General features: G+C 49.8%; 1 protein-coding gene across 1 annotated transcript in view; it reads left to right on the top strand.

Annotated features, from left to right (window-relative positions):
- Positions 1-5,401: 5,401 nt before the first annotated feature.
- Positions 5,402-16,611, top strand: part of TMEM131L (transmembrane 131 like) — a 121,208-nt gene continuing 109,998 nt past the window's right edge. Inside the window, exons 1-4 of the mRNA XM_063956644.1 lie at positions 5,402-5,439; positions 5,791-5,863; positions 12,741-12,868; positions 13,605-13,747. Coding sequence (XP_063812714.1) covers positions 5,402-5,439; positions 5,791-5,863; positions 12,741-12,868; positions 13,605-13,747 — 382 coding nt within the window. The remainder of the gene's footprint in view (positions 5,440-5,790; positions 5,864-12,740; positions 12,869-13,604; positions 13,748-16,611) is intronic.

Below are 16,611 nucleotides of genomic sequence, written 5' to 3'. Positions count from 1 at the left end.
AAATTTTGTGCCCTGTCTCCTGCGGAGCCGCTATTCCCCATGGTCCTGACGGAGTCCCCAGCATCCACTACGGACTACGAGAAATAGAATTACCGGTGAGTAAATTCTTATTTTCACTTGGGCTATCTGATCCACCATTTAACCTAATTTCTATTGCCTCAGTATTTTATAAACTTGACACTACCAGTCGCTGTTTTATGTTCCATTTGCACAGTAACTTACCATTGCATTTGCTGTACATTTAGAGGTTAGAGGTTAGCTGACGCCCTTAACGTTAGGGAGTGTCTATCCAATAGGCTAACTTTGATAACCCATGCTGTCGCTAGAAGACACCTCATAAGTGTCACTGTACCCTCTCCATATAGAGATACTAGGTGCTTCATCGCGCCCTACGGGCGCTCTTCACACCGTCGGAAGGGGCTACGCCCCTTTAACCCCTGCACGCCTTTCTGGGGTTCAATATATGGAGTATTCCCTGCATTCCTAGTTTTGTTAGTGTTTGAATATTGCACAATGAAAGGCCTTCCGATGGTGAAGGGGGCGTAGTCCCTTGCAACAGGAAGGGGTTTGGGGAGTGGGGACCGCGGATGGGGGAGGGGGTATGAAGGCGCTGTGGGTGGGGTAGGAGCAGGGGTGTCGCAGGTGGGGGATGGCAGCTGCAGGGCTGTTGCGGATGGAGGAGGGGTTCCGAAGGCGCTGCAGATGGGGAAGGGGTGGGTGCGGGTGTGCAGTGGATGGGGGAGGTGTCCAGGGGGCGCGGTGGGTGGTGGAGGGGTGGATGCGGGGGTAACGTGGGTGGGGAAGTGGCGGGTGCGGTGCTGTTGCGAATGGTGTAGGCGATGCGGATTGGGAAGGGCCTGCTGCGTGGGTGGGGTAGGGGATCCAAAGGTGCAGCGGGCGGGGGAGAGCCAGATGCGGGGTGTGGCGGATGGGGGAGGGGGTCCAGAGGTGATGTAGGTGGTGGAGGGGCGGGTGGCATAGGGGGTCTGGAGGCGCCGCGGGTGGGTACCGGGGGAGGGGGCCGGGGGGGGGGGGGGGGGCGTGCGTTGTGTGTGGGGGAGGGGCAGGTGGGGGAGGGGCAGATGCTGGGCTGGATGTGGGAGGGGGTTCCAGAGGTACTGCGGGTGGGAAAGGGTGTGGCGGGTGGGTAGGAGGTGTGGAGGCGTTGCGGGTGGGAGAGGGGGGGGTGCAGTGAATGGGGTTAGGGGTCCGGAGGAGGGAGGGTCCGTGTGTGTTGAGGTGTGGGGTCCGTAGGCGCTGTGGGTGGGGGTGCCACGGGTGGTGGAGGGACAGGTGTGTGGATTTGCGGTGGATGGGGGAGGGGGTCTGGAGGTGGTGGAGGGGTGTGTGCGCGGGTGGGATAGGGGGTGGGTGCGGGGGTGCAGCGGATGGTGGAGGTGGTCCGGGAGTGTGGGAGAGGTGAGGTGCTGTGGGTGGGGGAGAGGCGGGTGAGGGGTTGTTGCGGATGAGGGAGGGGTTCCGGAGGCGCTGCAGGGTGGAAGGGTGCAGGTGTTGCGGGTGAGGTAGGGGGCCTGGAGGCGCTGCGGGTGGGGGTGCGGTGGATGGGGATGTGCTGCAGGTGGTGGAGGAGCGGGTGGTGTAAAAGGTCCGGAGGTGCAGTGGGTGGTGGAGGGGTGGGTGCTGAGGGTGGGGTAGTGGGTCCGAAGGTGTTGCGGTTGCTGGAGAGGTGGGGGTGTAGGGGATGGGTCAGTGGGTGCAGCGGATGGGGGAGGGGTGAGTGCGGGGGTTCAGCGGATGGGGAGGGGGTCAGGGGATGCGGGAGGGGTGGGGGTGCTGTGGGTGGGGGAGGTGGGTGAGGGGCTCTTGCGGATGGGGGAGGGGTTCCGGAGGCGCTGCTGGTAGAGAAGGGTGCGGGTGAGGTAGGGGGCCTGGAGGCGCTGCGGGTGGGGGAGGGAGGGAGGGGGGTGAGGGTGCGGTGGATCGGGAGGGGCTGTAGGTGGTGGAGGAGCAGGTGGTGTAGGGGGTCCGCAGGTGGAGTGGTTGGTGGTGGGGTGAGTGCTGCGGGTGGGGTAGTGGGACCGAAAGTGTTGCGGTTGCTGGAGGGGTGGGGGTGCAGGGGATGGGTCCGGGGGTGCAGCGGATGGATGAGGGGCTGCTGCAGATGGGGGAGGGGTTTGGAAGACACTGCGGGTGGGGTAGGGGGTCCGAAGGCGCAGTGGGTGGGGGTGCCACGGGTGGTGGAGGGGCAGGTGCGGGGGTTTGCGGGGGATAGGGAGGGGTCCAGGGGCGTTGCAGGTGGTGGAGGGGCAGATATCAGTGCACATAGTCTCTGTGGTAGTTAGTGAGGGTTGGTGATGGTGTAAGAGGGGTGAAGGCCAGTACACAGACAGGCAGTTAGAGAGCAGGATGAGGGTGACAGGGCATAGTGACGGGGAGTACTTAGCAGATATAGGGGTGGGCTACAGGTGTGATGTCACAGTGTGTGTACCTTTGCTGTCATGTGTGAGGTATGTGAGGTATGTGTGAGGTAAGGATGTGCGGGTCGTGGTGGCCACTAACCTCCAGGCTGCTGCTGTGAGATGGTGACTGCAGAGGGAGGGAACTCAGACCCAGCAGCAATGGGTCGTGGTCAGCATTCCTTCCTGGCCCCGTTCCGCCGCACACTGTCCGCCCCGTCTGACGGGCGTCATTCCTCCATCCTGCATGGCAGCGTCAGCTGCTGTGATCGCGGAGCATAGGTAAGCGTCCGGAGCCCTGTGGGCGGGCAGGCATGGTGTTTCCCTGGAGAGGTGCGGCGCGCGTCCTTAGGCTGCAGACGGAGGGAGCTCCGGCCCAGCAGCAATGTTGATTAGTGCGTGTCCCGTCCTGGCGCTGTCCCGCTGCACATGCTCCGCACCGCTTGCCGCTGAGCATGGCAGCCCTTGTGTGTATGCTGCAGATGCTGATCTAGCGGTGCCTGAGCTAGCGCCCTCTCCCTGGGGTGTGGGTGTCAGGCGGCAGGTATGGTGTGTAGGTGGGAGAGGAGCTGCGGTCGGCGACTCGCTGCCTGCAAGTACCCTCCATATCAGCGCTGTTCCACTCCCTGCAGATAGTGTCAGTGGCCGTGGTGTACTTTTGCTACTGGTGGCCTGTGCCGGTGCTAGGGTGTTCGGCGCCCCCCTGCAAACTATGAATTTTGCGCCCTCCCATATTCCTTTGTTGTGCATCGGGAAAAGTGGTGTGGTCTCACAACTAAGGGGCATGGCCACACAATAGTACCCCCATTTAAAATTACGCCACAATGTAGCACAATCTTATTCATCTTATACGTAATGCCCCACCCGTGGTAGTAGCGTCCTTATACGTAATGCCACCCCAATAGTAGTAGTGTCCTTATACATAATGCCCCCCCAATAGTAGTAGTGTCCTTATACATAATGCCCCCCCAGTAGTAGTAGCAGTTATATGTAATGCTCCCCAACAGTAATAGTAGCATCCTTATACGTAATGCCCCACCCGTAGTAGTAGCGTCCTTATATGTAATGCCCCCCAGTAGTAGTAGCAGTTATATGTAATGCCTCCCAACAGTAATAGTAGCGTCCTTATACGTAATGCCACCCCTGTAGTAGTAGCATCCTTATACATAATGTGCCCCCAGTAGTAGTACCGTCCTTATACATAATGCCCCCCCAGTAGTAGTAGCATCCTTACATGTAATGCCCTCCCAGTAGTAGCGTCCTTATATGTAATGCCCCCCAGTATTAGTAGCCTCCTTATACGTAATGCCCCCCCCTATAGTAGTAGCGTCCTTATACGTAATGTCCCACTATAGTAGTAGCGTCCTTATACGTAATGCCCCCCCATAGTAGTAGCGTCCTTATACGTAATGCCCCCCCATAGTAGTAGCGTCCTTATACGTAATGCCCCCCCTATAGTAGTAGCGTCCTTAAACGTAATGCCCCCCCCATAGTAGTAGCGTCCTTATACGTAATGCCCCCCCTATAGTAGTAGCGTCCTTATACGTAATGCCCCCCTATATTAGTAGCGTCCTTATACGTAATGACCCCCCTATAGTAGTAGCGTCCTTATACGTAATGCCCCCCCTATATTGGTAGCGTCCTTATACGTAATGCCCCCCCCCTATATTAGTATCGTCCTTGCATGTAATGGCCCCCCCAGCAGTGGCGTCCATAAAGTGCGCACACACAGACATACCTCACACACACACAATTCACACATTATACAAACACACACACCCCACCATATATATATACACACACACACACACACACACACACACACACACACACACTATATACACACGCACACACATTTCTCTCTCACCCTCCACTTACCAAGTCTGGCTGGCCGTCACTGCAATGCTGATTCCACCACTGTTCAGCTGTCTGGTCCCGTGTAGCTCCGCCCCTCTATTCCGCGTAGCTCCTCCCCTTCGTGACGCCGTAGCCCCGCCACCTTTTCGGGACCCACACAGCCCGCTGTCACAGGTGATTGGGGGGGGAGGACAGGCACAGCAGCCGGCAGCTAGTGGCCATCCTCACCTCCTATACTGTAAGGTAGGGTCTTGCACCTGACTGCTGCTGGCGCTGGGTATGGGGTAGCTCCCTGCAGCAGATGCAGTTGACTCCGCCCAGCTCTGTGACTCCGCCCAGCGTTACGGGCACAGAGTCACAGATTAAGGCAAATATATAAATATATAGGAGATATATTTCTGCAGCGGGGTGCATTGGTTTCCACAGGGAAACATCGGGGTGTAGAGATAGATCTTGATCCATGCACCAACAGGCTAAAGCTTTAGACTGTCCCAGGATGCATTGGGGCCTCCTCTATAACCCCGCCACTAGGTGCTGTAGTCATAGGAAACCAGCACACCATAAAAAAAAAAAAAATATACATACATACATACATACATACATACATACATACATACATACATACATACATAACTCCACGAGAGTCCATCACAACATATAATCATGGATTTTAGATGAATTTTAATTTATTTATCAAAAGAAATTTTTATAAACATGCATACATACATACTTACAGTGATTCAAAAGTCGCAGTACACCCTTTTGTTTTAAAAACTGTGCAGGAAACGGGAAAACTGAATACCCCAGTAAGGTATGGGTGAGGTCGGCTATCTTTTAGGATATGTACCGAATATGGGCGCCATCTTGAAATTGGCCATCTTGAATCTAAGTCAGTTTTCCCATTTTCTGCACAGTTTTTGAAACAAAAGTTTGTACAGCGACTTTTGAATCACCCTGTATGTGTGTGTTTGTGCGTATATATATCTATATCTAATATATGTATAACTATATCTTTTATATATATATATATATATTATAATATGTTGTAATATTCCAGCAGGATAGTGGTGTCATTGGTCCCAATTTCTGAGGACCATTCTGAAGAGTTCTGGCGTTGTTTGCCGGACATGCACCCAATTGTGGATTTATGGGATGTGATGGTGAGGTTTGTTTGAACCCAGGATCCCATACCTACAAATATCAGGAAGCTGTGGGAAGCTGACCAGATGGCATGGATCAATATCTTACCAGAGATCTCCCTTTCACTTGTGGAATTGATGCTACAGCGAGTTGCTGCATTTTGCCAGACTAGGGGGGGGGGGGGGGGGGGGGGGGTTGTACATGATACTAGGCGCCTTTCCTTTGACTTTTGGCACTTCAGTGTATAAGGACATAGTGAAAATATTGGCTGCCATTGTAGACGCTAGTGTGGAATCAATGCATTACAAATCTTTTGTCGTGTGTGTGTGTGTATAGTTTTTTTTTTTTTTTTAAACAACTTTTTGTTGGATTTTAGGTTCGGTGTCAATGAGCAAGCGGTCGATTTCACAACTGTTGAGTTCAGACTCCAAAGGGAATGTGACATACGGGTAAGTGAATTCCTTTTGTAGAAGTATTTGTTAAATGTGCTGATAATGTGTGACTTTTTTTTTGAGAAACCTGGAAGTTACAACATATAACGTGATCACGAGTGACATAGTTGTTAGCACTAGTGCCTTCAGTTAGATTCCCTCAAAGGACATATCTATGTGGAGTTTGTATTTTCTCTCCGTGGATGGGTAGGGATTAAATGCAAAGTGTGTGTGTGGTAGGAAATTTAGCCTAAGCTACAATAGGGCAGGGACTGAATGATTGATTAGAATAGCAAATGAGCACACCCAAGGTGGCTGCCTCACTCTCTGCAATAAAATAAAGTGCATTGAGTCCTGTTGAGAAAAGTCACTATATAAAGAATTTTCTTAACTGAAATTTCATTTATATTGCCTTTAGGCTTCGCTTTCATTACAGCAATCTCATTTGTTTTCTTGGCCCCAACGGAACAGTGGCTGACACCTGTCACTGGACCATACTTGCTTGCTTTCCCGGAATGGCTAGGAGGCCCCCTGCAATCTGACAACGCTCCCGGCCCTATGATAGAGTGGGCAAGTCTCCCGAAGCTGGCCCTACCCAGCCCCCAGTAAAGTGGTCAGACTAGGATCCCGATTACATGATTTGCGCCAAATTGCATCATCGTAGCTAGGCCCCTCCCCCATCCCAACTATACAATGCTGGTAACCTCGGAGGCATGGCCACGATAATGCAGTTGTGTAGCCGGCCCTTATATTAAGCCACGCTCCCCGCACCATCGTCCGTGGTGTCAACCTGGCCACCAGAAAGTTGACAGCTGTGCAGTGGACGTTACAATATTATGCAAGAGGGCACACATCACCACTGCTCATTGTGTGCAATTCTCAATTGGGAGAGAAAAGGCAAAGTAAACATTTTGCTTGAGAATTCTATTATCCGTTACTATGGATCTCTCACCTCTTCTAACTCTCTATACCAATGATAGCGAACCTGATACACTTCAGGGGCCGCATTGGGCCTCTAACTGTCAAGAGTGTCGCACATTACAATTCATCTCAGTAGGAACTTAAGGATCTGTAATAACAGATCAGCAGACCTGTTAAGCAATCTATAACAAACAATTATGTTCACACAGCAGAACGGATCTGTTCCCTGCAATTTATGGCTGCTTGTTGCCCACCACTGGTTTATACCTTCATAAATGTCACTTAATTAGTGCTGTATTACTCTGTGAACATGGACTTTTTTTTAGGTTAATTTTTCTCCAGCATCCATAAGTGATTTTGGGGACACATTAGTACGATGGGTATAGACGGGGTCCAAAGGAGCCAGTGCGCTTTAAATTTCTTCAACTTGGTGTGCTGGCTCCTCCCCTCTATGCCCCTTCCCCTCTATGCCCCCTCCCACAGGCAGTTTAGAAAAAAGTGCCCTCTGGAGAGGATGCACACTCTGCTAGCTCCAGAGTTTTTCTTCATTCTATTTTAAACTTTTGTTTATTTTGGTATGCTGTTTGAGCCACAGCATACCTGCACCGTGGTAGGTAGGGAGGAAGGGGGGGATGCGGTCACCGGACTTGCAAGGAGTTTTGTTCAGCGGGGCACTGCGCCTTGGCTGTCGCAACCGCAGCACACCCCTAACAGATTCCTGAAGGTGAACGTCGGTGGTGAGTACTAACCGGGGGTCCCCGCTAGGGGGAGCCCCCCGGTTCATGATGCGGCTATCACACGGGTGAGACATACGGGTCCCTCCTGAAGGGCGGGGGGACTCGCTATAGCCCCTGTGTAAAACTGGCTAGCGGTGGGCTGAACTAAGCATTCATGTGAGGTTACAGCATGTTTTTTGGAGACATGGCCAGTATATATATATTCAGTAGCTCTGGTGCCATTACGGGGGGCGGAGCTACATCTGAACGGGCTCAGCTGCATTTTGGCAACAAGAAAAAGAAAAACTACCAGCGCTGGCTGATCATGCATATAAAGAAAAACAATCTATATTCCAAAAGGCTTAATCAGCTGCATTTTGGTGCTTTTCCTCTGCATAAGCAGCAGTCTCATACAGCTCCTCCGGACTCTGACACACGCTGGATCACTGGTACCAGGTGTAGTTTAGGGGGAGAGCCTCTATTTGTGCACATTACTTATTCCTAAAGGGGAAATCATTGAAACAAACAGTTTTTACATGCAATAGGGCAGGCTTGCATTGAAAAACAGTCTGTGTTGTATGTGTATTGTTGTGTGTTACGTTTCATCATGGTAAACCACAAGTTATGCAGTATGTGTAACACCAGATTCTCCCCACTCTCATCTGGTTCCATTTCATGTGAGCAGTGTAGTCAGTACTCACAAAACGTTGAGAATGTGGCGGAGGGTCACAAGGCTTCCTGGCTGGGTGCAGTCTAACTATGATGTCTGATATGTCATCTCAGCTCACTGCAAATGCCCACAAAACACAAGAACTACAACAAGCAGTTGCATATCTAGCTGCCAGTACTGATCTCCCACCTCTTTACTGCAGGTAGAAGGCTTTACCTGCACTTCTATCAGATACTGATGATATACAGGATGATGGGGACGATGTGGATCCCATTGGTGGGGATTCCACTCCTACACAGGGTATTGAACCCCTCATTTTAGCTATAAGGGATGTGTTAAAGCTCCCCCTAGAGGACGCTGCAAATCAGCAGTCATTTTTCCTCCCTCAAGACAAACTGACTCATTTCCTGATACTAAAGAATTAGATGATTTATTTAAGCTAGCCTGGAAAAAGCCAGATAAGAAATATCAGGTTTTTGCATACATTCCCCTTTGCCTCAGAATGCAGACCATTCTGGGAAGAATCTCGGTCTCTCCCCTCTCTAAGAAGATGGTTTTCCCGGCTCCGGGCTCCTTGACAGTAAAGGACCCTGGGGATAGAAAAATTGAGACCACACTGAAATCTGTCTACATTGCTGCAGGTATATCTCAAAGACCGGCAATTCATTCCTGGGCTACCCAAATTCAGGAGGGTCTCTCGGGGAACATGACCCTGGTTACTACGGTAACTTTCCTAAAACACATTCAGGACACGGCAAGAGTCCTCTGTGACGCCCTAAAAGAGATTGGCAATATTAATGCTATGGCTGTATCAGCATGCAGAGCCATATAGTTGCGTCAGTTTATTGCAGACGCTGACTCCAAGCGTAATGTGGAATAAGGTGAATGGCTCTTCAGAGGCGAATTGGACGCGTGGATCTCCAAAGTTATTGCTGGGAAATCCATATTTCTTCCCTTGGGGGCTCCGCCTGCTAGACGTACCTACCCGGGACCGTCTACTCAGTCCTTTCGGTCCACCAGATTTTGATCTAGGGCCAGAGTGCAGCTAGAGGCACCAGAGGTAAACCTAAGAAACCAGCTGTTGCCGGCTTTCAGGAACAAGGCACCAGTTCAGCTTCCGCAAAAAACTCAGCATGACGTTGCCCTCCCACCCCGGGAGAATCTCGAGGTGGGAGCTCGGTTACGTCACTTCAGCCACATCTGTGACGGTTCCTACCAGGACGCCTGGGTAAGGAACCTTATTTCTCAGGGTTACAAGCTGGAGTTTGACGGTGCTCCTCCCCAACGATTTTTCAAATCAAGCTTACTAGCTTTGGGAAAATATGCGTGGTACGTTACTACTGGCCATCACAAAGTTGGTCCAGTCCCAAGTCATTATTCCAGTACCCCTGCAACAGCAAGGACAAGGTTACTACTCCAGTTTGGTCGTAGGGCCAAAACCAGACAGGTCTGTGAGGCCAATTTTGAATCTGAAGTCCTTGAATCCTTACGTAAAGGTTTTCAATTTTAAGATGGAATCTTTGAGAGCATCGATCGCAGTCCTGGAATTCCTAGTGTCCCTGGATATATAGGATGCCTACCTCCGTATCCCAATTTGGCCTCCTCATCAGGCCTATCTGAGGTTCGCCCTGCTGAATGATTACTACCAGTTGCAGGCGTTGCCCTTCGGCCTGCTACAGCTCCCAGGGTGTTCACGAAGGTGATGGCGGAAATTATGTTCTAGCTCAGAGTCCAGGGGGTCAACGGTTGGTACCTTACCTGGACAATCTGATTAAAAACGAGTTATATGGAGCAGTAGAAGCTCCCTGGAGATCGCACTATCCACCTTCTGCCACACCACGGTTGGATCCTCAATCTAGAGAAGTCCCACCTGGAGCCATCTCAGTGGCTCCTATTTCTGGGAATGCTCCTGGATATTGTAGCGCAGAAAGTGTTCTTCCCAGAGGACAAAGTGAGAACTCTTCAGGAAATGGTTTGCATGGTTTGCTGGCCGACTTGAATATCCATTCATATTTGCATAAGATTGTTGGGAAAGATGATAGCCTCGTACGAGGCCATTCAGTATGGAAGGTTCCAGGCTTAGACCCTTTCACTTGGACATCCTGAACAAGTGGTCCGGTTCCTATCTTCAGATGCATCGGATGATTCAACTGTCACCCCAGGCCAGGGTTTCACTCCTGTGGTGGCTACAGTCTTCCAATCTCCGGGAAGGTCGACACTTCGGGATTCAGGATTGGATCCTCCTCACGACGGATGCGAGTCTGAGAGGATGCGGAGCTGTCACCCAAGGGGTGCAGTTCCAGGGCAGATGGTCTGTGCAAGAGGCCCTCCTTCCAATCAACATCCTGGAAATTCAGGCTATCTACAATGCTCTGATTCAGGCCTCCCTTCTGCTCCGGGATCAGGTAATTCAGGTCCAGTTGGACAACGCCACAGCTGTGGCGTATATCAATCGAAAAGGAGGGACAAAAAGCCGGACCTGCATGCGAGAAGTATCAAGAATACTCCTCTGGGCGGAAAGAAATGCAAGAGCACTGTCCGCAATCTTCATTCCGGGAGTGTACAACTGGGAAGCAGTCTTCCTGAGTCACCACGATCTCCACCTAGGGGAGTGGGGCCTACATCCTCAGGTGTTTCAACAGATCATCGACAGGTGGGGTTGCCCCCAGGTCGACATGATGGCATCTCGACTCAACAAGAAACTTCACTGCTATTGCTTGCGAACCAGAGACCCTCAGGCGTGCGCAGTGGATGCATGGACGTCGCCTTGTCCTTACCAGCTGGTCTACGTGTTTCCTCCGATTATGTTGCTCCCAAAGGTGCTCAAGAGGATCTGGCATCAAGGAGTACAAGCAATTCTGCTTCCCCGGATTGGCCCCGGAGAGCGTAGTACGTGGATCTTCTGGGCATGTCAATAGATGACCCTTGGCCTCTGCCAATAAGAAAGGATCTTCTTCAGCAAAGTCCGTTCGTCTACCTGGACTTACGGCGGCTTTGTTTGACTGCATGGAAATTGAGCTGAACATCTTAGCTCACAAGGGACTTTCCGAAAACGCATTGCCACTATGGTGCTAGCCAGGAAACCTGTGATGTCAAAACACTATCATAATATCTGGTGGAGATATGTCTCCTGGTGCGAGGAACGCACATCTCCATCTGCCGATTTCCACTTGGGAAGATTCCTTTGTTTCCTGCATGCTGGAGTGGATAAAGGCTTACGTCTTGGATCCATTACAGTCCAGATTCCAAAAGAAGATGGCTAGACTGCCTGAAGTTCAGACCTTCTTGCAAGGGGTGCTTCACATACATCCTCAGTTTGTGCCGCCTACGGCACCTTGGGATTTGGATGTGGTGTTACGATTTCTGCAGTCCTCCTAGTTTGAACCTCTGACGACGGTGGAAGATAAGTACCTCACGTGGAAGACAGTGATGTTACTCGGAATTGGGTACGACATAAGTACCTCACGTGGAAGACCGTGATGTTACTCGGAATTAGGCGTGTCTCGGAATTGGGGGCCTTATCGTGTAAAAGTCCTTACTTGGTCTTTTACGAGAACAGAGCAGAGCTCAGGACTAGACAGCAGTTCCTGCTGAAGGTAGTCTCCACGTTTAATTTGAATCAACCTATTGTGATCCCGTCCAGTTTCTGGCACTTCTGCCCCCCTCCGGAGGCATTGGATGCAGTGCGAGCCTTGTAGATCTATGTCAAGAGGATGGCTCGTATCAGAAAGACTGATTCCTTGTTCGTGCTGTATGCTGCACAGAAAAAGGGTTGCCCTGCTTCGAAGCAGTCCATTGCTCGTTGGCTTCGGCTTACTATCCATCAGGCCTATGTGTCGGCAGCCTTACCTGTTCCGCTGTCTCTGAAGGCCCACTCTAAAAGTTCGGTGGGGTTTTCCTGGGCTGCTGCCTGTGGTGTCTCAGCCCTGCAACTGTGCCGAGCGGCTACCTGGTCAGGGAAGAACACCTTTGTGAAGTTCTACAAGTTTGATACCCTGGCCAAAGAGGATAGCCAGTTTGGGCAGGCGGTGCTGCAGAGGTCTCCGCACGATCCCGCCTGTTCTGGAAGCTTTGGGACATCCCCATCGCACTAATGTGTTCCCACTATCCCTTATGGATGCTAGAGAAAATAAGATTTTAAATACCTGCCGGTAAATCCTTTTTCTCGTAGTCCATAACCGGTGACTTTCTGCAGGTTCTCTGTTAGGTGTTATCTGTTCATCTTTTGCTGTTTATGTTGCCTGCTGTTGCTGGCCCAGTTATGTTATGGTGTGCTGGTGTGTAAATCTCACCACACTTCCCGTTATGTTCCTTCTCTCAAGTATGTAATTTCTCCTTCGGGCACTGTTTTACCTGTAACTGCCACTGGGAGGGGGCATAGAGGGGAGGAGCCAGCACACCCAGTTGAATAAATTTAAAGTGCACTGGCTACTTTGAACCCCGTCTATACCCATCATATTAATGTTTCCCCAATATCCCTTACGGACTACGAGAAAAGGATTTACCGGTAGGTATTTAAATTCCTATTTTTTTTAACCCTGTCAGTAGATGTTTTCAATAATAAATTGTTCCCATCATGTATTTACAGCAGGGCGAAGATGAAGAATGCAGCCGTGAAGTTCTTGAATTGCACTTACAGCCTTGGGAATGTCGGCAAGTTGGCGTAGTCTTCACACCTCTAGATTATAGAAAAGTTAGCTCACTTATAGTAATCAGGTAAGTTTAAAATAAATACAGGTTGAGTATCCCATATCCAAATATCCCAAATACGGAATATTCCGAAATACGGACTTTTTTGAGTGAGCGTGAGATAGTGAAAGCTTTGTTTCCTGATGGCTCAATGTACACAAACTTTGTTTAATACACACAGTTATTAAAAATATTGTATTAAATGACCTTCAGGCTGTGTGTATAAGGTGTATATGAAACATAAATGAATTGTGTGAATGTACACACACATTGTTTAATGCACAAAGTTATAAAAAATATTGGCTAAAATTACCTTCAGGCTGTGTGTATAAGGTGTATATGTAACATAAATGCATTCTGTGCTTAGATTTAGGTCCCATCACCATGATATCTCATTATGGTATACAATTATTCCAAAATACGGAAAAATCCGATATCCAAAATACCTCTGGTCCCAAGCATTTTGGATAAGGGATACTCAACCTGTATAATGTATATATACACATTTTAAAAAACAACTGGTGCAATACAAGGGTATGGAAACCATTGGTTGTGTATAACATCCTCCATGAGAAGTGTGTAAAGGCTGAAGAGGTTATGTGATAGGGAAAGCTACAGACTTGTACTTTGTGAAAGTGATTTCATGTTTCTATGAATGCAGAAACATTGAAGAGCTCTGTGTTTTGAAGTCTTTCATTATTGATACATAATGTATTCCTTTGCTATTGTAACATGTCTTTAATCTGTGTAACTTTCTTGACAGGAATAATTTGACTGTTCTAGACATGATTACTGTAGAGGGTCTTGGAGCAAGAGAAATGCTACGTGTTGGAGGGAGGCTGCCTGGAATAGGGGGATCTTTGAGGTTCAAAGTCCCAGAGTCCACCCTGATGGACTGTAGACATCGTAAGTGTCTCCTGCTGTTGAATTTGCTTTGTTTTGCATTGTTGGCTGAAATGAATTGCTGTTTGCTTGTCCATATAGAAGTGGACCTATACTATACAACTTTGGAACTTCTTGTACAACTGGTTTGCTATTTGCACCACTTTATTCTACTCTGCATTCTGTTATCTTTGTAAGCCTATGAAAAAATGCAGCCTTGTGCCAATCGTAGGTGGGGGTTTTTGCCAGGCAATTTGTGTCAGGTGTACCATCACGAAAGGTTGGGTAGTGTGTGTATTGTTTAGATATGGCTGGATCACACCCTGTTTATAGAGATCTCCCTTAGTAAATATTTCTGAAAGAGCTTTCAATAAATGACTTGTTTACTACACTGACAGATGTAGTTATTCCAACACGTGCTATGATAATAGCTGAGATGGTATCTGTATAAGTGATTATAAAGTCCAGAGCCGGATTAAGGGGGGGCCCCAGGGGTACATTACCCTGGGCCCCCCTATCCCAGGGGCCCTCCGTCCCTGCTGTCCACAGGGTATGCGGAGAGTACTTTGTCCAGCTGCTGCTGCAGGGCGCAGGCAGTTGTGTGACTGTGGTGCAGTCAGTGCCGGCCCGACCCATATGCTGGGTACGCGGCCGCGTAGAGCGACCGACACAAGGGCGCTGCTGCACTGTCTACACCGCCGCAGCTGCATGTACTGGACACGCTCCTGTGTGCTAAGCACAGAGCTGTGCATTGTCCCACCTCCCAGCCCTCCCGAGATGCCAAGGGTTGATGAGGGAGACGGTCAGCGCAGCGAGGGCCGGGACTGACACGTTACAGCTTGTGCCGTCATGGTCTCCTGCACATGTCACTTCTGCTGGGACCAGACACACGCGGGCAGCCCCCACCTCCCACCAGCCAGTGCCACCAGCCAGCGTACCCACCTACCAGAGTGTAACCCTCAGCTGCCAGAGTGTGGGTAGATATACACTAAGTAATGTACATGTATTTTAATGCATTGCCATATCCTGCCCCCCCCCCCCCCTGCATGTGGCCCCATTTACCCCCTGCCTTTGTGTGTCACACTTTACCCCCCTCACCCTGGTGTGTGTCCCTATGTGTGTGTATGCCACCTTGTGCCCTCCTGCCCCCCTTCCCCCAACCCCCTGTGTATGGCCCCTCTACCCCTTGTGTGTGTGTGTATATATATATATATATATATATATATATATATATATATAGTAAACACGGTGACGCTGTCCGTCTGATTACTCTTGTCTCGAGTCTCGTGAGTGCCACCGTACAGTGCTTGTGTGTGTGTGTATATATATATATATATATATATATATATATATATATATATATATATATATATATATATATAATCTCTATATCTATCTATCTATACAGTTTTGTCACACTCCTCACTGGAATGAATGAGAAAGTGTGTCCAAACCTTTGCTTTTGACTGGTACTATATATATATATATATATATATATATATATATATATATATATATATATTTCTCTGACGTCCTAGTGGATGCTGGGAACTCCGTAAGGACCATGGGGAATAGCGGGCTCCGAAGGAGGCTGGGCACTCTAGAAAGATCTTAGACTACCTGGTGTGCACTGGCTCCTCCCACTATGACCCTCCTCCAAGCCTCAGTTAGATTTCGTGCCCGGCCGAGGTTGGATGCACACTAGGGGCTCTCCTGAGCTCTTAGAAAGTTATAGTCTTAGAATTTGTTATTTTCAGTGAGACCTGCTGGCAACAGGCTCACTGCAGCGAGGGACTAAGGGGAGAAGAAGCGAACTCGCCTGCTTGCAGCCGGATTGGGCTTCTTAGGCTACTGGACACCATTAGCTCCAGAGGGATCGACCGCAGGCCCAGCCTTGATGTTCGGTCCCGGAGCCGCGCCGCCGTCCCCCTTACAGAGCCAGAAGCAAGAAGATGGTCCGGAAAATCGGCGGCATGAAGACATCCTGTCTTCACCAAGGTAGCGCACAGCACTGCAGCTGTGCGCCATTGCTCCTCATACACACTTCACACTCCGGTCACTGAGGGTGCAGGGCGCTGGGGGGGGCGCCCTGAGGCAGCAATAAAAACACCTTGGCTGGCTAAAATACTTCAATATATAGCCCCTGGGGCTATATATGAGGTAAATACCCCTGCCAGAATCCCATAAAAAGCGGGAGAATACGCCGTGAAAAAGGGGCGGAGCCTATCTCCTCAGCACACTGGCGCCATTTTTCCCTCACAGCTCGGCTGGAAGGAAGCTCCCTGGCTCTTCACTGCAATTCTACAGTACAGTAAGAGGGAAAAGAGAGGGGGGGCATTAAAATTGGCACTGTATACAGTATATTATATTGAAAAGCAGCTATTAGGGACATAACTCAGTTAGTCCCTGTATATATATAGCGCTCTGGTGTGTGCTGGCATACTCTTACTCTGTCCCCCCAAAGGGCTTTTGTGGGTCCTGTCCTCTGTTGGAGCATTCCCTGTGTGTGTGGAGTGTGTCGGTACGGCTGTGTCGACATGTTTGAGGAGGATAATGATGTGGAGGGGTAGCAGATGCCTTTAGCAGGGATGTCACCCCCTGGGGGTCAGACACCTGAGTGGATGGTATTATGGCAGGAAATGAGTGCACGTATAGACTCCTTACATAAAAAATTTGACGACATGCCGACTGTGGGACAGCCGAGTCTTCAGCTCGTGCCTGTCCAGGTGTCTCAAAAGTCATCAGGGGCTCTGAAACGCCCGCTATCTCAGGTGGCACAAGTAGATGTCGACACGGATACTGACACCAGTGTCGACGACGATGAGTCAAATTTAATGCCCGTTAAGGCCATTCACTGCATGATTGAGGCAATGAAAGAGGTGTTAAAT

The sequence above is a fragment of the Pseudophryne corroboree genome, chromosome 1 (genome assembly GCF_028390025.1).
Source record: "Pseudophryne corroboree isolate aPseCor3 chromosome 1, aPseCor3.hap2, whole genome shotgun sequence".
Classification (NCBI taxonomy): Eukaryota; Metazoa; Chordata; class Amphibia; order Anura; family Myobatrachidae; genus Pseudophryne; species Pseudophryne corroboree.
Note: the sequence above shows the minus strand (reverse complement) of the source record. Positions and strands in the feature narration are given on the sequence as shown.